Source organism: Vulpes lagopus, chromosome 18 (assembly GCF_018345385.1).
Source record: "Vulpes lagopus strain Blue_001 chromosome 18, ASM1834538v1, whole genome shotgun sequence".
NCBI lineage: Eukaryota > Metazoa > Chordata > Mammalia > Carnivora > Canidae > Vulpes > Vulpes lagopus.
In genome coordinates this window covers 7,542,698-7,566,684 of record NC_054841.1, presented here as the reverse complement: position 1 = coordinate 7,566,684, position 23,987 = coordinate 7,542,698, and the positions used below count along the sequence as shown (strand labels likewise).

Below are 23,987 nucleotides of genomic sequence, written 5' to 3'. Positions count from 1 at the left end.
CAGCCTCCTTGGGTGAAGCCTGGGAGCCCATCGGCCACTCTGGAGACGCGCAGAAGCCCCTGGACGTCTGCACATCATCTTCTGTCCAAAAGGGCTTTATAATAGCGGTGACGGTGATAATTGGTTGACTGGAATGCAGAGGGAATGGCATGAGTCATTCATGTTTCAAGCTAGAGGGGGTTTCCACTTTGAAGATATCGGAGTAGGGAAACTTGGGAATAATTTCTGGCATTGCCATGTGATAGTTAGAAACTCCTGTTCAATTCATGACAGAGTTTTGTTTCATATCAACAAGATGTCCAAGTAAGAGAAAAGTATAATTCATTCCGAACTCCTGCTCATTTCATTTCAATACAATCAACTCTTACTCCCCTAGCTTAGACCCGTAACCGGGGATTAAGTACGCTCAAAATGAGCGTGATGACCACTGTTGGCAGAAGGGAGTTTGGGTGCTGAAGAAACAGAAATGCATGTTACGAATAAGCTCGAAGTGTCAGAAATTGAGTTTAAAACAGGGATTAAAATAATGATTTTTAGTGTGTGTCACATTTATCCCCAGGGAGACTGAATTGTATTTGGCATTACGTCTGTTTGGCAGTGTACAGTTGTGTGAGTTGTGCACTGGGCAACTCTACAAGCACCACTTACCTTGAACATCTCTGAATTCCTCCTTTCCTCTCCTGCCGTGGTTGTGTATTACACGTCTTGGACAAGTGCAAGTGGCTGTCCTTCCCGTGAATAGTACAGTCTGTGTATTTTCCCAAGTTTAACAGTTTGACTTAACATGAAACAAACAAATAAAACTGTATCCTGAGTTCAGCCCTGCGATTTAAAAAAAAAAAAAAATCCCTTGTCTTTTCACAACCTAGCTTGATATTTCCTAGTTTGATTCTAGTTTCCTCACGTCTCGCTTAATTATTTATGGATGTGGATCATACTCAAGATTAATTATCATGGGGTGGATTTCTCAGTTTCAGATTTTGTCAGTAATTATTTCTTTTATCTTGAGCCATTCACTTGTAGGCCCTTATGCCTCATTTCCTTCATCCTTTGTTTCAGTGATACTGTTGATTTGGTCTACAGAGATGTGTTGGACAACTGCCTTCCAAGAACACGTCTGTTTCATGGCAACCATGGACAGCATTTTTCTTTTCTTTTTCTTTTTTTTTTTCTTTTTTAAGTTCAAAGCCTTCAAAAAGAACTCACCAAATGATCTTTATCATTTCATTTTTGTTTGGTGAGAGATTCAAACTTATTTTTTTGAGAGATTTAAACTTAAAACATCACTTATATCCAATGGCAACACAGTGAGAGATTTTTTTGTTTTTGAGAGATTTAAACTTAAAACATCACTTATATCCAGTGACTGAGCTAATGATTTACTATATAGCAAAAAGAGTTCTCCTCCCAGAATATTTGCCTTTTGATTGTCCCAACTTAGTTTCAGCCCTCCTATGACACATTCTTGGGAGATTCTCTTTAACTGACGCCTACCAAACCAAACTAATGAAAAGCCAGTATTCTTGGCCGGAAAGGAAAGATTTATATAATCTTAGAGTTGAAAGGTCTTCAAATTTCATCAGGTCAAATAATCCACTCCCTAAGTGAACTGTCTTCTCCATCTCTCTGACCATTGCTCATCCAGCCTCGGTCTGGTCACCTCTGGTGAACAAGAACTATCCATTTCATATGCTGTCTTTGTGGATAAGAGCAGATGATTAGAAAGCTCTTCCTTGGAAAGGAAGGAAACTCCCTTCCCTCCCTTCATGACAGCTGCTCTTCAGAAGGGCTATGGGACGGTGTTGACCAGCAACATTGTGGTCACACACATCTCCCTTCAGTCCCTGTCCTGTGGGACCCGGGCACGTCTCAATTTGTTGGAGCTTCAGTTTCCATAAAATGTGAGCGATCGTAGGTATCTCCTTATGTTTTTAACAGGATTAGGACAATGCCTAGAAGCCTGGTGCCCGGTAAAGGTCAGCGGGCATCAACTCAAGCATGCTTGGGGGTGACGGGGTGCAGTCAGGGGCAGTGAGTGCGAAATCTGTGCCCCTTTTCATCTTATTCTACACGTGGTATCCCTTCATGGTTCTGAGGATCTGCTCTACTGCTAGGCTCCCGGGGCATAAATATGGGCCTGGTATTTACATAAGGGAGGACCCACTTCATGAGGTACAGGGGGGTTTAAGTGAGTTAATGCGGGAAAGAGGCTTAGAGCCCTGCCGGGGGAGGGGGGGGCACTCAGAATTCATCAAGCACCTGCTCTGGACTAGGCTTTGGGGGTTCACATCTTAACGAGGCCAAGTGTTAGCCCTTGGGAAATTTAACGTTGGGGCGGGAAAGAGAGGCTCAAACAAGGAAAACGTAGCGGATGATTGCACGGAGAGCTGGGGCGCAGGGAGCCTAGAAAACTGGAGGAGCTCTTCTGTAGCTTGAGCCTGGCGAGATCCCCCCTCCCCCAGGCCAAGGTCAAGGCTAAGGGCGGCCACACCGCCTCCCCAGACACCCGCCCCGCCCAGAGGTAAAAATCAGCCCTTTGCGGAGGGGGGCAAGGGGGACTGAGAAGTGCAATTTCCCCTCCCCCTTAAAATCAGCCACCTGAGCGAGAAGATGGGGGGCGTTATCTCCGCAGGCTGGCCGCGGGGTGCGGGGGGGGATGGGCAGGGGCAGGGGCAGGGGCAGGGGCAGGGGCAGGGAAGGCGGGTCGGGCCAGGTGGGCTGGGAGGAGGGGAGAGGTGCGAGCGCGGTCCTGGGAGTCTGCGGGGTGGGGTGGGGTGGGGGGGCGCAGGGCCCCGCGCTGGGAGGCGCGCGGCTCCTCCTCCTGGGGGGGCCTCACCCCTGCGCGGCCCTCCTCCTCCTCTTCCCTGCACCTCCTCCCCCACCCCTGCACCTCCTCCTTCTCTTCCCTCCGCCACCACCTCCTCTCCGTCCTCCAGCTCGCGCCCCTCCTCCACCCCCCTCCTCCCCCCTCCTCCCTTCCCTCCCCACCCCTCCAGCTCCCGGCCCCGGGAAGAGGCAGGGCTGGAGCCCCGAGCCGCCGCCGCTCCTCCTCCCGGCAGGCTGGCCCATGAGTCAGCTGACGCCGCGCTCCAGCCTCGCCTCGGCGCTGCGCTCCCCGCGCTCCCCCAAAGTGGCTGCGAGCCGGCCGCCCGCTTCCAGGCTTCGGGGGCGCAAAGTGATGCGCGCCTCCTAAAGCCGCGCCGAGCCGCAGCCCCAGCAGCTCCGCCTTCCCAACTTTCTCCCCCCCCACCCCCCCACCTCCTCCTCCTCCTCCTCCTCCTCCTCCTCCTCCTCCTCCTCCACCCCGCGTCGTCCCCCGACCCTGCCCGTAACCCGCGCCCGAGCCACTCGGGGTGCGCGCGCCTGGGGGACGGGGTCACCGGCTGCCCGCCCGGGATGGCTTCCAATTTTAACGACATAGTGAAGCAAGGGTACGTGAGGATCCGGAGCAGACGCCTAGGGGTAAGGATCGATCCTTTTTCTTTTTTTCTTTTTTTTCTTTTTTTCCCCCTCTTCCTTCTGCCGGTGCGGTCGATGGTCTCCATCCGTCGCCAGCATCCCCGGGGCTGCAGGGGGATCCCCGGGCCGCGCCGGCCACCGCGCTGGGCGCTCCCCGCCCGGGCCACACCGCCGGGTCCGTCATGCATCTATCTTTATCTCTCGGATGACTTGGCTTTCTGGCGGTGGCCGCGTGTTGGGCTCCTGGAGCCACTGGAGCCCATCTCCTGGAGAGGAATATTCCCCGGGAGCCAAGGGAGTTGGAGCTGAGAACCCCTGCCCCATGCCCCCGCTGCCCCCTCCTCCCTCTCGCCACCAACTTAACTTTTCCGGGGGATGGGGGGGGGGGCGGCCGAGAACCGGGGCCAGGCGCCCTCGGGGGGCGCAAGGGCAGTGACCCCCTGACCCCTGGTTGGAACTGCTGCCCGCAGAGCCAGAGGATGCCCGCAGACTCCTGGACGATGACCCACCTCGGTCCCAGGTGTTGGCCTCCGGCCAGGCCCGTTGGGGTGGATGCCCGGACCTGAATTCTCTCTGGTCCCCATCCGGGTGGCGGATTTCTGCTGCTGCAATACCACTGGGAGCTTATTTAGGGTGGAACAGGATACGTGGCACAGAGCAAATGCTCCCTTAAATAGAGGTACGGCAAGAAAGGATGAATGAACCTGAGGGTACTTGCAGGGGACAGAGGCTGGCATAGGGGTGGCTCCTCTCTGACAACTCCCTCTCTTTTGCCCCCTTTCCCTTTGCTCTTCATTGATAGGGCTTCAGAGAGAACTCATTCTGCATCTCTTTGAGGTTGAGTGATGGTGAAGGAATTCTCCAGACTGGGGGCGGATGCTGGAATGATCCCCCCCCCCACCCCCATTCCAACCTACCTCCATTCTCTTTGCCTTGTGTCAAGTGTTGTTGCTGTTTTCGTTTATGGTGTGTGTTTGGGTGTCCGGATTGGGAGGGGGGGGAAAGTTTACTTTAGTGATGTCTGAAATGATATCAGCACCTCTGTGCAGTGACCACACCGAGAGTACAGTTATGGTGACAACCTGAAAGTCTTTCTCCACAAATACAGGTCACTGGCACCTTCCTCTTCCTTGCTCTTCGTACTTTTTGATGTGCTGGGTAATTTTCCTGAAAATTGAAAAGAAATCTCACAGTGGTAACCAGCTAGAGAGGACGCCGGGAAACATTTGTAATTATTAGAAACTCTTGCCTGATTTGTTTGGACCCTTTGCTTGCTTGCTTGCTTGCTTTTTGTCCCTGCTGGTGACCGTGTTTTAGCAATTATGTCCTGTGATATTGTGAATAGGTACGTATACAATTAGGAAGAAATGTAATAGGGCAAACCAATCCCTACTGGCCCTGTGCAAGTTTCTTTGATCTTTTCTGCTATCCACATGTTCTCATCAGCAGGAGCAACTATTGTTAGGGTACTTAACCTAGTGACTCCCATGCAAAGGGCAAGAGATAATAGGAGCTTTATGTTTTTGATAACCTTATGGGTCAGCTGAATTGTTACAGTTTTAACGGGAGCATGAAAAACACCATTCTAATTTTAGATTTACTCCATCATGTCAATTGAGGAAATTGATAAGAGACATCCATTCTGCGTTAGGGAGCATTCCAGTAGGAAGAAGAGACATGCATTATTAATGCACAAAATGTGAATTATTCATAAGGATCGGAGTGTATGCCAAATTGTGACACGTGGTGATTTATTTGAAAGACTAGTTACCATAACTTTCTAGTTTATGGTAATTGAGATTATTTTTCCATATTATTACAGCTGACATAATATGGTCCTATATGTGTGCCAATGTTTACAGACAGATATTTGAAGCAGAAGGAAAGGAAATATACTTTAGTTTGTGTTCATTTTATATTGTACGCGTTGTATGTTGGATGCCAGCGAGCAGTCTACTTTCTCGGGATTTATTCACTTTGTCTGTGTTAATACTCAAGTGGATTTTAGAGCATCTATGGAATGATGGTTATTGCTCATGGAGAGAAAGGTCAAAGACATAATCAACAAAATCTACTCTTATTTATTAACGCTGGTTTCATCACCAGTTAACCAGTTTTTTTTAAAGTCTTCTTTTGATGTAATGAAAAGAAAGCAGTGTTCGTGGTGTTAATCCAGGCTGCATGTTGCCTAGACCTACGTGTGCTGTGTGTAAGTCTAAGCCAGGGCTCGGGCAGTACTTCTGGTTCAGAGTAGGCACTCATGCGTGCGTCGAACTACAGGGTGACGTGTGACTTTGCAGTCCATAAGCCTCTTGAGGACCTAATATGACTTAGTCGTTTTATTAATGGAATCCAGACAAATGTCTGTGGATTAGAACCATGTTTGCGAGGGTTTATAATTAAACAAGAAAACAACATTTCGTGGTAAGCAGCTGTTGTGCCAAGGAATGCTCCCTCAGACTTGGAAAAGGAGGAAAGAGCCAATTTTGCTGTTACTCGTTAGCTCCGTGACCTTGACCTCTCTCGGCCTCAGTTTTCTAATCTGTACAATGAACATTATTTCATAATGTTGGAAGTATTGACTAAGATCGTATCTGTGGAAATGTAGTGAAAGCAGAGCATTGGTTCCGATTGTATTATTTGTTTGGTATCATCAAGGGTGAGTTAGGGTTTTTAGAAGGTTGTAGGGATTATAGATATCTTTCTGTCCGGGACTGCCTAATGGCATAAATGTTCTTTTTTTTTTTTTTTTTATGATCTAGATGTTTTCACTGAATGAAGTTTTTACAAATTCTATACGTTTAAGTGATTTTACAGTGGGACAGAGACATTTTAAGACTATCTCCATTCACATGAATCAAAGATAAATGGTCACTTTTAGTCGAGATCCTATATAGTTTAAGTGATTAAGCAATCGTTTTACCTATAGACTTACTTTTTTCTGTAAACATCAGAAGGCTGAATGGAATTCAACTCTTTTAACTCAAAAGTTTCACTATCTTTCCATCTGCATTCTCCAGCATAATCTCCATTGGTTCATGAAAGTCTCAAGCTTCGCCCTTGGTGCAGCATACAGGATTGTCTGTGTCACAATTTGGGGGCCTCTGCCAGAGGGGGGGAGGGAGTAATTGTCTACAGTCATCTAGCTAATCCACAAAAGGCACTAAAAATGTATTCTTAGCCGGATGGTGAATCAGACGATTTGCACATCATTAACCTGACTGAGTGTATGGCTTAGATGGTGTCATATAACTGTCCTCACTTGGTTTCCTCCGTTGCAACAAAGAGGATTTCTAATCAATAATTGCCATGCATGACTCAGAGTTTAAATTCAGACCTATTCACTTCATCTACATGTAGTCTCTCGACTGCTCTCGATGCTCTTACACAACAAAAGCCTCTTCTCCTGTCTGGCCTGCATCCCTATCTGGTTGTCTAACAGTCTCAAATTTAATGCATCCAAACCCTTGATTGTTTCATCCAGACCTGCTTCTCCTGAAGTCTGCATCTCAGCCACTAGAGGTCCCAACATTTTAGTTGCCCTGGTAAAAATTAATCAGGCAAGCAAGCACACAGCAAACAAACCTCTGTTCTCACCTCTTTCTGCCTGTTCTTACCTCTTTCCTCACAACCAGTCTATCAGGAGATCCTGTGGGCTCTATCCTTGAAATATATCTACAATCTGACTTTCATACTAGCTGCCACTACCATTCTGGCCCAAGTGCCAATCATCTCCTACCTGTAATATTGTAAAAATCTCCTAATTTGTCCCCCTGACTGCTCAAGCCGCCAACGCCTTTCCATGCAATTCAGGGGAAAAGCCTTAGATGGGCTCAGAGGCCCTGTGCTGACTCAGAAACTTTTCTTGCTGTTCCCTCTGTTTGGAATGCTGTTCCCCCAGGTATCTTTTCCCACCCAGCTCCCTCATCTTCTTCAGTCTTTCCTCAAATGCCACCTGCCCACTGAGGCCTTCCAGATGCTTAATTTTATTTCTTGCTTCCTTCTCCCCCTTATCTTCTTCTATTTCTCCTCCCCCATATCCCTTCCATTTCTTCTCTCTAGACTTATCATCCCCTCACGTACTGGTCTGTTTATTTTACATGTTGATTGCCTGTATCCCCCAAATAGCAACACAAGAGGCTCCATGAGGGCTGTGACTTCTCTATCTTTTAATTATAGCTGAACCCCAGTGCTGGAACAGTGCCCAGCACTTAATCGACAGTCTTCCTGATGAAGATTTCTTGAGTGAATGAATAAATCCATCACTGCAAACTGGTTTAAAAGCATACACTCTGACATGAGACTGTTAACATCCTAGGTCAGCAGCTAGTTATGTGGCTTTTTGGTGAGCTCTTTACCATTTGTAAGCATTACTCTAATAAGCAGACTCCTGGTACCCACCTAATAGATGATCCTTATAAAGGGCTCCACACAATGCTTGACACATTGGAAACCCAATTCATGTTTATTACTGCTCTTTCTCACTACCAGGGCTGTTAGGGATGATGAGGCTCAGGTGGTTATTATGTTTACTGCTTCTACCGCAATAGCTCTCATCCTTGAAGAACTTGCTGTTTGGTTAGGAAAACAAAATACGCATTCAGTAGTTAATGTACAAGCACAAATTTTGCTTGGCAATGATGCTGGGTATAGGAGGAATATTAGCCTTTGTAAGATTTTCATGATCCTTAGATAAATGACAAAGGTAATCAGAGACTAAGAAACTCATCTCCATGAAACATCAGTTTGAATGAGCTCATTAGACTAGGAAGTATTCCTGTTAATTTGAGGGTCTTTCTCTTGGGTGGTAGAGAATGGATTTGAAAAATTGGTTAGTTAATGGCCAGATTTTAGGCAGAAGTATTTTTTCACTCCTTTGTTTCCCTGTTTGACCTGACCCAGATGCCAAAGCAGCTATAGTATTCCCCTTTAGGGTTTTTGGATCCATAGAAGAGCCATAGAGGATCCACCATTTTTATAGGACCTTGACAAAGTTATAGTCATAACATCAAAATTCAACTATTCAGTAAGATACATGGAGCGCTGTTTTTCTTCCTCAAGAGAAAGAGGCTTTGGGGATAACTTTGCAGTGGTGCAATTTATGGTCACATACACTGAATACACATGCCTGTGTCAAGACCACTCAGTGTCTTGGCCCCATGTGAATCGACTTCTCTAGTTTCCGTGTCAGAAGTACTTTTCAGCTGGTATTTTAGTCATCTTTACTTGATGGTCTGTGTGGACATAATGATTAATTGTGCAGAAAGCCAGCTTTTAATCATCTTTCCCAAAATCTACGTAAGCAAAGACTGGCCAATTTAGTGACTTTGTGTGTAGACATAAACCAAATTACTGATTTTCCCCACATCTGCCAATGTATTTTTTAAGTCATATTCATTCATTGACTAGACATACTTATTTCTTAAGCAGCACTGTAATTTTGGTGGGAAATCATTACCTTGGGTATTTTAAGATGTGGACTATATTTGCTTCCATTTGTTTTATCATTCATCAGATGTTCATTGAGTGCATGCTAGTATAAGATCCGGGTGAACCACTTTGAATGACAGGTCCAGTCACTGTCCTCCAGGGATTGACAGTCTGTTTTTGGACTTGTATTGTTAACATGAGATTAATATGTTCACTATACTTAAAGATGAGTTAGTCTGAGTGACAGATCAGATACCAAAGGACAAGGATCTCTGCAGAAATCTCCCTGTTCCATTTTTGTGAAATGAAGAAGGTCAAATTTGATTTCCCTCTTAAGTCCAGGAATTTGATTCCAGTTGGGTGGAAATTAAGCCTTTGGAGATTCTCAGCCAGGAAGAGATTATGATGCCTCCCTCCTGCAACCCCTGTTCCTTTGAAATTCAAAATGAAATTGTGAGTTTAGAAATGCCACAGATATGTGTGAATGTTGAAGTTTTAAAATAGCTTCTTTCTAGGATGCAGATGGCTAAATTTTGAATAAGTATCTGGAAGCTGATCTTTGCCAAGCAGTTGGGGGGTTGTCTTTATTTTACTAGTGTTCTAAGTCTCTCTTCACGCCCCAGTTCCCAGAGAACATAAATGTTAGCTTGTGTGTATTATGTTCTTGAGTGGAGTCCTTTAAGTAGGCTCTGGGGATAGAATGCAAGTGACCTTTCTGGGGTGATGCTTTATAGCTTTTATCAGATTCTCATGGAAGTCCGGACCGCTCTGCTCTCAAGGCCTCTCACCTCCCACCCCTTACAACTTCCAAAAGGTTAAGAACCATTGTCTCATTTTTTAAATGAAAAGTTTTAAAATTTTTAGATAATAGTAGACTCACATGCAGTGAGAAATAATGCAGAGAGATCTCTCATACCCAGTTTCTCCCAACGGTAACATCCTTCAAATGTATAGTGCAATATTGCAACCAGGATACTGACTTTGGTATAGTCAAGAGACAGAACATTCCCTCACCGTAGGTCCTTCCTGTTGTTCTTTGATAGTTTCCCCTCCTGCTCCCCCTCCCACAGCCCTAAAGCCCTAAAGCCCTAAAGCCCACTAATCTGTTGTCCATTTCTGTGGTTTTATCATTTTGAGAATATTATATAATGGAACCATATGGTGTGTAACCTTTTGGGATTTGGATTTTTTTTTTTTTTTTTTTACTCAGCAGAATTCTCTGGAATTGTCATAATTGTTGTGGGTATCATGGTTCATTTCTTCTTTTATTGCTAAACAGTGTCCCATGGAATGGATGGTCCAAAGTTTGCTTAGCCATTCAACTATTGAAGGATATTTAGGGTGGTTTCCAGTTCCATATAAATGTCTGTGTTCAGATTTTAGAGGAATGTAGGTTTTCATTCCTCTAGGTAAATGCCCAGGAGTGCCAGGGTTGGATGATATGGGTATTTGCATGTCTAATTTTTTTAGGAAACTGCCCAACTGCTCTTCACAGTGTTTGTACCATTGATATTCACACCGGGAACATCTGATCCAGTTTCTCTGTGTCCGTGCCAACACATGATGTTGTCATCAGGTTTTTGGTGTCCTTGCTATTTTTTATTTTGGACATTCTGATGTATGTGTAGTGATAGCTCATTGTGGTTTTGATTTACATTTCCCTAATAAGTAGCGATGTTGAGCATCTTTTCATGTCTTATTTGCCATCTGGACATACATTTTGGTAAAATACCTGTTCATGTCTTTTGCCCATTTTCCAGTTAGGACATTTGTTTTTTAATTGTTGAGTTTTGAATGTTCTTTATATATTCTAGATATCAGTCCTTTCAGACATGTGGTTCTCAAATGTTTCCTTTCATTAGGTAGTTTATCTTTCCTATCTTCTTTTTTTTTTTCTTTATTATCTTCTCAACAAAGTCTTTCCTAGAGCCAAAGTTTTTAATTATGGTGAAATCTAATTTATTCCCTTTTATGGATCATGGTTTTGGTACTAACACTTTGGCCAGCTCAAGATCCCCGACATTTTTTTCTAGATGTTTTAGAATATTACCTTTTACATTTAAGCCCAAAATTCATTTGAATTAATTTTTATGTAAGTTGCACGTTTAGGTTTAAGTTCATTTTTTGCCTATGGTGGTCAATTGCTGCAACACCCTTTATGGAAAGGCCATCTTCTCTACACTGAGCATATTTATAGGTTTATATTCTTAAGTCCTTTATTCTGTTCCATTGCTTTGTGTGCCTGTATATATGCAGTAGTATGTCTGTATATGTCTATATGTGTAGCTATACAGTAAGTCTTGAAACAGGGTAGACTGATTCCTCCTACTTTTCTTTTTCAAAATTGTTTTAGGTATTCTAGTTCCTTTGTCTTTTGATATGAAATTTAGGATAATTTTGACAGTAGCTACCACAATCTTTCTTTCTTTGTTACCTTCCTTCCTTCCTTCCTTCCTTCCTTCCTTCCTTCCTTCCTTCCTTTTCTTCCTTTCATAATTGAATTGATGCATTATCTTTTCCATGATGGAAATAGCATACATTTGAAACTGACACTTTAGCTTGGATCTCACCTTGACCACTTACTGACTCTATGGCTTTAAGGTAAATTGCATATTCTTTCTGAAATTTTTCTTCATCATGTACAAAAATGAGAGTAGTAATATATTTCTCATAAAAGATAAGTATATCAAACTCTTAATCCTGTGCCTGACTCATGATTGTAGGAAATTAATGAACGGTGAGGGAGAGAATGTTGATTTTTATTTTTGTATTGTTGAAAGACTGAGGTGATATTTTTTGTTCATTGTCTGTAAGAACAATAAGCTGGTAAAAGTTAATTTACTCATCTCAGCAGAAGAATCGTGTCTTTGGTTATGAAAAACAGAAGGCATTTTACTTTCCTTTGCTGTTAACTTTATGTAATCTCTATACCCAACATGGAGTTCGAACTTACACCTCCGAGATCAAAAGTTTCACGCTCTACCAATGAGCCAGTCAGGCACTCCCTGAATGCCTTTTAAGAGAGAGAAAACCATACTTAGGTGCAGAGGCCTCTGCTAGCAATCTTATGTTTTATTGTGTTCATTAACTTTATATGGCATTAAATTTTACATTTACCTTCACGTGATATTGGTTTTCCATTTAAGATAAAAATGTATAGCTTTCTCTTTAAATAAGCTTATTTAATTTAAAAAGTAATGTTATTTAACGGTTAACTAGCTCACAGTGCAGGTGTACCACAGAGTGGCAAAAGTTTGAAGGTAGGTGGTGTAACTCAGATATGGCAACAAGTCCAAGTGGTGGCTGATGCATGGCTGAGCTTGGGAGACTCATGACAATTGTACTTCTCTTCTTAAGTAGGTTTTGTAACCCTTGCATGTAAAACTTAGAGTGGCCATTAGGCTCAATTTTATAAAAATACTTTAAAAATTGAGTCCTAAGAAAAAATATCCCATGTCCTCAATACCATCCTCTCAAGAAACTTCCATCTGGTATCACCACAGTATACATGTCAATTCTCACCCTAAGAACTCCCACAAATTTATCTCAAATTTGCCCAAACGTTTATTTTGTCTTCTCTTCATTCATATTTACAATGAATACTTTAGTGGTTAACAGAAAGAAAAATAAGGCGGTCTGATGAATGGACTAACTCAAATCAAAAACACTAGTTTGATTTCAGAGCTTTTCCTTAATACAAGTTGAGCTGTTTAGGTAAGCAATAAAATGCATTTTATTGTCTTAAGACCATATGTTAAATCAATAAAAGAAATGTATTTTAAAGACCTTCAAGAAATCATACTTCTTTGAATCCCCTAGCAAAATTAACTCTTCACAGGAACAATTTCTTTAGGATTCCAGGTTTTCATCTGTAAATAATGCGGATACTTTGGCTAATTTGCAGAAGAACCAGTTTTTGGGTCTGAGTTGTATTCTAACAACATTGGCCCCAATTCTAGATGTTATGAAACTGGTCTAGTTCTCAACATCCATGAATTCAGATGTAAAATGTGGTGTGAAGTGAGGTTTGAAAGGAACATTTCCCGGGGAGTTTGCCCTGAGAGGCCTTCACGGGTTTGAATAGATCTCCATTAATGGCTCTTCTTCTCTCTGATTTTCTCTTGCTTCGCTCTCTCTTGGTCTCCAGATTTTAACTTTATAATTCCTGCCTCAGAGCAACCTGCCATGACCACCACATCTAAAAAGTCTTTTCCTCACATCCCTCTAGAATATTTTTCTAATTTAAGAGTATGCATGGGATTTTTAGATTTTCTTAACTTTTGTGTCAGATATTTTTCTTCATAATATTTTTGTAGGTTATTTCTTCTCCTACTAGGGTGTAAGTTGTATGAGGCCAAAGACCTTAGCTACCTTGTTCACCGTGTATACCCCAACTCTCTGCCCACAGTTAATGTTCAATATTTGCTGACCAAACGAATGGATGAATTTGCTGCAGGTCAGAACAATAGAATGGGGTATTCAAATTATATCCTACCTAATTTTGTGGTAGATTTTGTGCTGGAGTGCTGGAATGTTCTAGAATTTTTCATAATTGCTGTTGGTATGAAATCTGCAAATTCAGTATCAGCGAATAGAGCAATTAATGCTGGAGGTTTAGATTGACCCCCTTACAATGAAATCTTACTCGATTTCTTCTTGTAATGGGTAATATGTATATATGGTACAGGTCAAGGTACAAAATTTATACATTGAACAACAAGATTTCCTTTCAACTTCGTCCCCAGGAATCTAGTTCCCAGAAGCAACCATTGTGAATAGTTTCTTCCAGAATAGTCTACGTATATGTAGTTTTTTGTGTGTGTGCATGTGTGTGCACACGTGTGTGCGGTATATAATTACATGCTCTTCTGTGCTCTGGCTTTCGTATTCAATAATGTATCATTCTTTTCAATAATTGGACAGGATTCCAGTGTGTAAATTGTGTACATTTATTTGATTATTCATTCTTCTTTCCTTCCTTCCTTTTATCTAGTATTAAGTATGGGCATAAAGTAGGTATTTTTGTGCCCACTTTACAGATTACAAGCCTGAGCGCCTGAGTGGGTAAGTTTTTGTCCAACTCACACAGCTGGTATGTAGCAGAGCCTGAGTTTGAATCCAGGCTGTAGTCTGTGTGGAACATTTTAGTAATTCTTTTTCTTCTCTGTTACAAGCAGTGCCCTAGATGACTCCTCCTCTTACTCAGCGGTGAGTGTACTGGTAAATACATTCCTAGAAGTGGGACTTAGTGTCCAAAGTGTATTTACATGTAAGTTTTATCGAAGTTGCCCTGCAATCAATGAGAATGCCTGTTTCCTCTCATCTTGCAAAAGTATGCTTTGAGAGCTTTTTCAAGGTTTTGCTAATCCAACAGGTGAAAGATGGATGCATTTATATATAGATTTTCTGAGAATTCAGTTGGAGGTTGAGTTCTTGGCCATTTTATAGAATTAGAATCCTTTCAGTTTTGTAGGCCTTTCTGATTTTTAGGGTTGTACTCAAAAAGTAGCTGTTACTAGGATTTAGGAACATGGACAAGATGATTTACTTTATTAGAGAAGCACCTTCCTGGGAAATGCTACACAGAAATCTTCCATTTAGAAGATACAATAAATCATATGTTAACTGTGACTGTGTTTTTAATTTTTATTCTAAAAACAAAATTATAAAATTGATAATTTTGATCAAAAAATTGGTTAACAAGGTGTTTACCAAATCAAATAAATGAGTATTGACTAATGCAGCCCATATATATTGATTAATGTGGTTAATATTTTCATTAACCTGGTCAGTCTTGTCGGATGTTTCAGGTAGGTCTGGCTGGGAGGCGGGATGAGATGCATACTGATAGGTGCAGTTTTGAATATTCCATTTATGTGGTTCCTGGGTATTAAGAACCGCAAGTATCTTGAGCTTCTCTTAATCTGTTTTTTTTTTAAAGATTTATTTATTTTATTTCCGAGAGAGAGAGAGAGAGAGAGAGCCCAAGCAGGGGGAGGGGTAGAGAGAGAGGGAGACAAGCAGACTCCCCACTGAGTGTAGGGCTGGATGTGGTGCTCAATCCCACGACCCTGAGATCATGACCTGAGCAGAAACCAAGACTTGGTGCTTAACCGACTGAGCCACCCAGGCACTCTGAGCATCTCTTTCCTTCTTTCCTTTCCTCTATAATCTGTTCCTCACATAACAAGCTCTTTGCATGCATATCCTGTGCACCTACTGCTTCTTTTTATCTGTAATGCCCTTTGGTGACTGGCTCTGGCTCCAGTCATCAGCTCAAAAGTCACCTCCCCAGAGAACTGTTGACCATCCAGTTGCAGGTGGTCCCCTTTGGGTATTCTCTGTCTCATCTCCTTTTTGTTTCATCCAGGATCATATTCCTCACAACTGTAACTTTTTTAAAGATTTTATTTATTCATGAGAGACACAGAGAGAGGCAGAGGCACAGGCAGAGGGAGAGGTAGGTTCCCTGCAGGGAGCCCGATGTGGGACTCGATCCCAGGACCCCGGGATCACGCCTCGGGCTGAAGGGAGGTGCCCAACCGCTGAGCTACCGGGCATCCCTGTGACAATTTTCTAAATTATTCATTTATCTCTTATTTCTTTCTACTTTGCCTGTAAGCATCAAGAGGGTAGCATCTTCGGTTTTGTTAATGACACAATTCTCAGTGGCTAAAATAACGTCTGGGTACGTAGTAGGAGCTCAGCAAACATTTAAGTATGAGTTAAACCCTGCAATAACATTCAGTATATTAAATCGTGAAGCAAATAGTAACCCTCACGCAAACTGTGTGTACCTATTTATAAATCCCAAGAAACTCCAAGAGGTTAGTGGAGTTCCATTGTGTGATGTTTGGTTGCAGCCGTTTTTATAGTTTTCAAAGTCCAGTCCTCAGCGCAGGCCAGACATGAGGAGGAGAAAAACCTGGCTGGCATTTAAAAAAAGGCCTTTCTTTTGTCCTGTCCTGTCCTTTCTTTTGTGCTGCCAGGCACCTGCTCATGACCAGAACCTCTTACACTTCAGCTTCCATTGCTGCAAGGTGGGGGTATTAATGTTTGTCCTTCCTGTCTCGCCACCTGTCCACCACTGAGCCAGAGTGCAGTTGTGGATGGGAAGAGCATGCCCAAGCACACGAAATACTCTGTTTTGTCCCAGGCAGGTCTTCCCCATTGCCCCCTCCATCAGCCTCCTGAGTGGAAATAGCAGGGAAAACTCGGCTTCTGTTGTGCTGTTTGGTCAGGCCCCAAACAAAACCAGACAACTTTGTAAATTTATTATTTATCCTGAATTTCAAAAATATGGAGTTGAAAATCTGGCAAGAAAGAAAAAAGAAGGAAGAAAGGAAGAGAGTGAGGGAGGGAGGGAGGGAGGGGAGGAAGGAGGAAGGAAGAAAGGAGGGAGGGAGGGAATCCACTCTATCTACATCAAAAAATGGCTTTTGTGATGATCTGTCTCTGTGTGTACGTGTGTCAGTTCTTTGTAGCTAGTGTTTTACATTACATGTACATGGCAAATAAATAAAACAATGCACAAAAGAATACAATGACGAGGCAGCTTCTCTCCTACTCCAGACTTGTCTCACTTCCCAGGTATACCATTCTGGGCAGATTCCAGTCTATTTGTATACAGACGTGTGTGCATAGACATACATAAAAATGCAGGTGTTTTTGTATAGTTTTTTTTTAAGAATTTATTTATTCATGAGAAACACACAGAGAGAGGCAGAGACACAGGTACAGGGAGAAGCAGGCTCCCTGAAGGGAGCCCAATGCAAGACTCGATCCCAGGACTCTGGGATCACGCCCTGGGCTGAAGGCAGACGCTCAACCACTGAGCCACCCGGGTGTCCCTGTATAGTTCTCTTTGCACATATGGGATCATATTTAATATTGTTGTGTGTACCCTGTCCCTTCTAATTTACGTTGGAGCACTTCTCAGCACTTTTTGTGGATGCCCATTGTTCATTTACTTGGCTGTTTTCACAATTTCCCTAGTGAACACTCTTAGCGGACACTTTACAGTCATATCTCATTTTTACTAATTAAGCAGGAAAGTGGTCAACATCCTTGTGCATACTTGTCTGCATGATACTATGTATTGAAGGCAAATCCTAAAACAGGAGTTTCTCTTGGAAAGTGGTGTGCCTTACAATTTTGGTAAATAGAGCCAGGTTTCCTTCAAAGAGGTCACACCAGGTGTATTCCCACTGAGAGTGCTCGGGAGTGCAGTACTTGTTTCTGCCAGTCCTGACTTGTATGTGTGTGTGTGTGTGTGTGTGTGTGTGTGTCTGTGTGTGACTCTTGAAGGATGTTCTCCTCCCGGCCTTCCTCGGCTCAGTCTTCCACTCTCCAAATCTTTTCTGCTTACTGCAAATTGATCACCTAAAAAATATCAAACCTAATCCTACCCTACCTCTACTTTAAAATATTCTCAAATGACTTCCCCCGACACATAAATATTCTGTAATGTACTCGAGACACTCTGTGATGTAGACCCTGCCATACTTCATACCGCCCCTCTCAGTATTCAGATCCATTTACCACCAAATCAGTACTCAAGGCAAATATGCTCTTTTTAGTTCTTCCACTGGCTGGCCTCTTCCTTCATTACTGCCCATACACAAGATGTTTCATTGATTAGAAAGTTCTCCCTCCTACTTTTACTTTCTCTACTTTTCTCTCATCCTGAAAATCCCAGCTGGGATGTCATTGATTTGGAAATGCTTTTCCTGACGCCCAACATCATCCCTCATCTCACTGGTGGGAGGAGCTGCTCACCGCATGCATCCCTTTACATTGAAATTAAGTAAAATTAAATAAAACATCAAAAAATTCAATTCCTTAGTCACACTAGCCACATTTCAAATGTCCGATAGCCACATTAATTAGTGGCTCCCATCCTGGGTGGCACAGATACAGAGTATTTCCATCACTGTAGAGAGTTGTGTTGGACAGTGCTGCCTCATGTTTCTTCCTAACACTTGTGGCTGTTTCAAAATACATGTTTTGAGAATATGGCTTTGATGATTTTACCCCCACTGGTCTGTGAGCACCACAAGAGCACAGCTTGTTCTTGCCCAGCTTCTTGCTTTTTCCCATTTATAGAAATTCTGTAACTGTTTGGTGAATGAGTGAATGAATCAGTCAACCAATGCCCGAATCAATGAGCAAATTAAAGAATTCCTCCAAGCTCTTAACTTTATGGTTGTGCTTCATTGAATAGTAGACCTTCTGGGAAGGTGCTGAACCTTCCATGGTTTTACCCAGTCCTTCACATTCCAGTTAGGAGACTTAGCAGGATCCTAATTCTTATACCACCATGATCCTTGAATATTTGACCTTTGCCATTGGGCTTGATACTTCAGCATCCATTGCCTAACTGTAGGTTGCCCGGGATTGGGTTAGACCTGTGCAGTGGGCATCTTAGTGGGCCTCCCAGAGATCCCTCCCCTTGGGGCCAAAGCATTCCATTCTCCAGCTGGGAGCCCTTAGAGTGGTGTAGACAGACAGCTTGCAGCTGAGCCCTACACTGCTGCTGAGGAGAGTTACCTGGCCAAAAGCCAAGCCTGTTTCTTGGGGCGCAGCCCACACTCAAGAGCTGCCCAGTTTGGGTTGACTCTGGGTGGATGGGGAATCTTCAGAGGGATTGTAGAGAGTGCACCAGCCCTCCTCTTTGAACTCCCAGAATTCTAATCTTAGAATCTGCTTCCCAGTAAACTCAACTTGCAACGATCCGATCTGTAATTGAAAATCTGTAGCTTTTGCTGAGGCTTCCAAAGAAGGATGCATAATCTTTTGCAACAATATTTTTTGTTTTTTTTTTAAAGATTTAATTTATTTATTCATGAGAGACACACACACACCAGAGAGGTAGAGACACAAGCAGAGGAGAAGCAGGCTCCCTGCGGGGAGCCTGATGGCGGGACTCGATCCCAGGACTCTGGGATCACGACCCGATCCGAAGGCAGATATGCTCAACCACTGAGCCAGCCAGGGGTCCCTGAAAGAATATGTCTTTGCTTGATTTATTGGTACATGGATTCTCTGTATTTTACCCACTGTTCTCAAAACTAAAACGATCCGTTCATTTAATTTTCATAAAAAGTGCAGTGGTATGGGATCCCTGGGTGGCTCAGTGGTTTAGCGCCTGCCTTCGGCCCAGGGCGTGATCCTGGAGTTCCGGGATCGAGTCCCACATCAGGCTCCCTGCATGGAGCTGCTTCTCCCTCTGCCTGTGTCTCTGCCTCTCTCTCTCTCTCTCTCTCTCTCTCTGTGTCTCTCATGAATAAATAAAATCTTTAAAAAAAAAAGTGCGGTGGCTTATTTCATTTATTAGGTTGTGAAAATGCTCCAGCCTCTTCAGTAGAATCATCTGATGAATGAATTAAGAAAATACCTTCACAACTTTATTACATTGAATCTGGACTCCATAAACTGTTGGTATCAGACTTGTTTGTTCATTTATTTTGATTTTTGTTTTTGTTTGTTTCTGGGAGGAAGAGGCTCCAAATAAACCATAGGCAAAATTTATATGCATATTACTTGATCATTTCTTGCCTGAAAGTCCTGATTACGTTTTTTTTTTCCCCTGTGTACCTGTTCACACCATCATAAAAGGAGAGTGCTGGTTATAGCTTTGTAGCCAGAGGGAAGAGAAATGCTTTTGTGTGTGGATTTGATTCAACTTATTCCTGAACAGGGCCTTTGGCCATCAAGGAGCCCACTCACTGAGAGGAGACGATTTGATTTTTTTTTTTTTCATAACTGTCAATTTCATTGGGCAACTGTGAATTTCTGGGGAACATTTGTAAAATAGATGGAGTTATAGAAGATATGCTGACTGGCAGATGTTTCGAGGTTGATTAAAGATTTAGAAAGAAGTACATCTCCCCAGGCTGCTGGGCTACCTTTTAATGAGATTGACAGTTTTACACATGGGGCTGAAAAAGTTCTTTATCATACAGAAATAAATTTCTTAAGTTAAATCCACTTGAGAGAGATGGATACAGGATAAAGTGTGTGTGAAGAAGATTGGACATTTTTACTGGTGTTTAACTTTGAAGCTTATTTTTCAGAGATAGATGAAGCTGAATATTTCAAAGATGAAAAAATCCTTTTGTTAGACTAATTGCTCTGATATTAACTCAAAGGGTGGGTTGGCTTCCTGCAAGTTCAGGTCATGCATTCCAGGGAACATGTAACCATGATTTCAGATGGCCATTAGGCACATGGAGTTAAAAATTACCAATATTTGTTTCATCTTCTAAAGGTTCAAACTGAAAAAGCCATTGGCATATTGGCTGCAAAAATGACTAATAATGAGAATATAAGGGTTATTAAAAAATATTTCTTACTGTTCTCTGACCCTGACCTAGAGAGGCACACAAGTGAAGGTTATATTAAATTTAAGGGATAACATATAAAAAGAGTAATGCCTTCAAGTTTGGAAACCAGAGGATAGGGAGAAGGGCCAGAATAAATAGACATTCATAACAAAAGTGATTTGATATTGATTCATCTGATCCTTGTATTTTACTGGTGGGGAAACTGAGGCCAAGAGAGATTTCATGACTTCTTCAAAGTGCTGGCCCCTCAGAAATTGACCTGTGAAGTCCACAACCTGGGGATTGAGAGCGTAAACCTCAGTGACAGGTGGCACACAGATCTTTCTAGGCCACAGACTTATTGTGATTTTGCTTAATGTTGCTTAATCTCTTAATTTGTTTTCTCAGTTAATAATTATGGTGCCTGTCTCATAGGGGTGTGTGAAAATTACATAAAATAATTGATGAAGTGCATTTTGTGGGTTGTTGGTTACTTTGAAAAGCAGATTTTGAAGTTGGAGGTCCTGGCTGGTCGTTCCCATGGACTCATAAGCCAAACACTGCCAGGAACATCAAGGGTCCTTAATGAATCAAGGAGTGGACACCACACGCCGAAATATGGAGAGACTGCTTTGTGGAATGACCAAGGCTAAAACTGTGGTCCATTTAAAAAGTTGATTTAAATAGTCTTCATTGGAAGAACAAACCTGGTATTTTACTCTTTGAATATATGTATTTCTAAACTCTTATAATTAAGATATGAAATCATGTAATTAAAGTGTTGGTAAAGGGAATCCTTTAAAGGGAGGAATGGACAGATGAAAGGTGGTGTTATCTGTGATAAGGTGAAAAACTGCCACTGAAAATTTGAAGTCTTCAGGTTTTGATCTATTCTGCTTTACTCCACTGTTGTATCTTCTGGAAAATTGTCCTGAGATCTTGTGATGTGTGAGAAAAAGCAAATGGCAGAAAAAAAGAGAAATTTTGGTACAAATGTGTGCACGTAATATTTTACTATGGGCATAGAAAAATGAAGAAAGGAATGGTTCCTGGTAGTAACTATTATAAGATATCTCCTCTAAGAAGTGGGACTGGTGGAGGTAAAGTGAGGTGAGTGGTCATCTGCTTTTTACTTTCATGCTTTTCAATTTCTTTATCTTTGTGTCTATTTGTTTATGTATTTTTATAATGCACATTCATACTTTTTGTAGTATAACAAAAACAAACATTATGACCCTAAATTGGCTAGAGACAAAGAATATTGGTTGGGAGATGAGACATTTTATGAACTCAGTTTATTTTAAAATATATTGAAAACCATTCTTTATATAAGGGCATATACTTATATATTGTGTTGTCCTAAAAGACATCATCCAGTAATGGTGTCAGTCTTTTCTCTTACGTAGCTGTTAGGACTTTAGACACCAATGGATCAGGTTCATCCATATGTAAAGCCATTCATTTTTCACTTTCACTGTGTATTTTCCTTTGCGAGAGAGCTAGCTAGGCAGCAGTACTTCTGCACCTTAGCGTAATTATTATGGCTTTGTCAGAAACATTATAAGACGTCTTCCTAATTAGAATGAAATATATTTTCCTTTAGTGATCATTATTAATGTCGTTTTAATTAAGAGCATTGATAGCTCAGGGTTTCAGCATATCTCACTCACTGTCATAAATTAGAGGATTAAATGGTCTTTTTATGCATCATATTATCAGGGGAACAATAGCAGCTCTAGTTTGTCACGGGAGAAAGATGGGATTTGGGTTCTTATGCTCAAATATTTCAATATGGCAGATTTGGCAGTGAGAGATAGTGATCAGATTGAGAAAATGGGAAAAGGAGGTTGGGTCAGATTTTCAGAGCAAATCAAGGTGATTTGGAATTGCAAGTTACCGGGATAATTTGTTCACTTCTAGTTTTCTGTGTTACTTTGCAAGTGTTGGTGTTTGCCCTTGTATAGCAAAATTAACATTAGTATTTTAGAGCTATGGTCCCAATGATCTGTATAAATTGTACAACAGCGTATTTTGTTTAGGACTATAATATAAAGCAGGGAAGGAGAGGATCGTGCCCCTCTGAAGTTTGAATCATCCTCAGTCCCTTAGAAAATACTGTCCTTGTCCTCAATTTACAGATAAAGAGTTGAGTTTATACAGAATCGTAATCTACTCAGGATTGTTCAGTTTAGGAACCAAAGGAGCAAGAAGTTGAGATCCATGCCTTTCTCTGCTTAATCCCTGTTATTATTAGTGCAGGTCTTTATGCCCAGACCTTGTAATTTTAGTATCAGTCATAAGACTAAGCTGAAATAGGACTGGAGAACTGCTTCTTTTAGATATTTTCTTGACCTATTTTATTTATCCAATTCTCTGAAAATGAGAAGAAACTTCAAAGTTGCTAATGAGGAAAAGAACTAAAAGCTGCATTTGAATATGACAGAGTGAATGTCCTACAACTGGCTTGAAAGACAATGGAAAGACCGCGCAGCTGGGGTGTCTGAGCATTCTTTGTGAGTTTATTTATTCCTTTAAGAAAACAGACTGCTAGACTAAGCTAGATTCTGTAAGCAGAATCTTTAGAAGAATTTTAATAACCAAGATCATCTCATTCAAACTAAATTTGAACACTAGACACAAAGAAAATAGGAAAGACTACATCAATGGCAATAAAATATTTCCCCTCTTTTTATTGTTACCGTTTTGCTGGGTTTTCCAGTATTTCCTGTGTAATAATATAACTACCCCAATATAAAAATACCCTAACATAAAATTGTTATTTTAGTGTATGTACTTTACATTTTTTCCATGCCTATCTAAAATTTCACATCATTGCAATTATTACATATTTAAAATGTCATATCCTGTGTATATTCTGAAATGGATTGTGTTATATTGTAAATATTTCCCAAAGGATTACATAAACTTTAAAACCGTAATTTTGAAGTCTATTATACTCCACTGAATATTATACTTCATTACTTGCTAGTTAAAACCATTAAATTCTTTCTAATTCAAATAACATTCAGGCTTATAATAACTTTGACCATGTTTTGGATTGTTCCCTTTCAATGGAGGTGATTAGGAGCCATCTCTTTATGGCTCTTGATACACTGTGAATTAGCTTCCCTAAGGGCCACACCAATTTACACCACTGTCAGCAACGTCTGAGGGGATGAAGAAGGGTTTTTTAAGACTAGAAATCTGTCCGTATGCTGCAGATGAGCTGACTGCTTGGCAGTCATGCATTCACTGCTGATAGGGCTGGAATGAGGATCCCAAGCTATTATAAAACAAAGTCATACCTATGGTCCTTAGTACATGTTTTGGCTCTTCGCATAAGAATATGCACAGTGTTTTAGGGAAACAAAAGCAAAAATAAACTATTGGGACCACATCAAAATAAAAAGCTTCCGCACAGTGAAGGAGACCGTCAGCAAGACTGAAAGACCACCTACCGAATGGGAGAAGATATTGGCCAGTCACATATTGATAAAGGATTAGTATCCAAAATATATAAAGAACTTATAAAGCTCAACACCCAAAATACAAATAATCTAATTAAATATGGGCAGAAGACACGTACAGATATTTCTCCAAAGAAGATAGACAGATGGTCAGCAGACACCTGAAAAGATGTTCATCATCAGTTACTGTCAGGGAAATGCAAATCAAAACTACAATGAGTTATCACCTCATACCTGTCAGAACGTCTAAAATCAATAACAAAGGAATCAACAGGTGTTGGCAAGGATGTGGAGAAAAAGGAACCCT

General features: G+C 41.7%; 1 protein-coding gene across 1 annotated transcript in view; it reads left to right on the top strand.

The window, feature by feature from the left end:
- Positions 1-3,018: 3,018 nt before the first annotated feature.
- The window catches only part of DOK5 (docking protein 5), a 152,483-nt gene continuing 131,514 nt past the window's right edge, over positions 3,019-23,987 (top strand). The window contains exon 1 of the mRNA XM_041733448.1: positions 3,019-3,462. Within this exon, the coding sequence (XP_041589382.1) occupies positions 3,397-3,462 (66 nt within the window). The 5' untranslated portion in view covers positions 3,019-3,396. The remainder of the gene's footprint in view (positions 3,463-23,987) is intronic.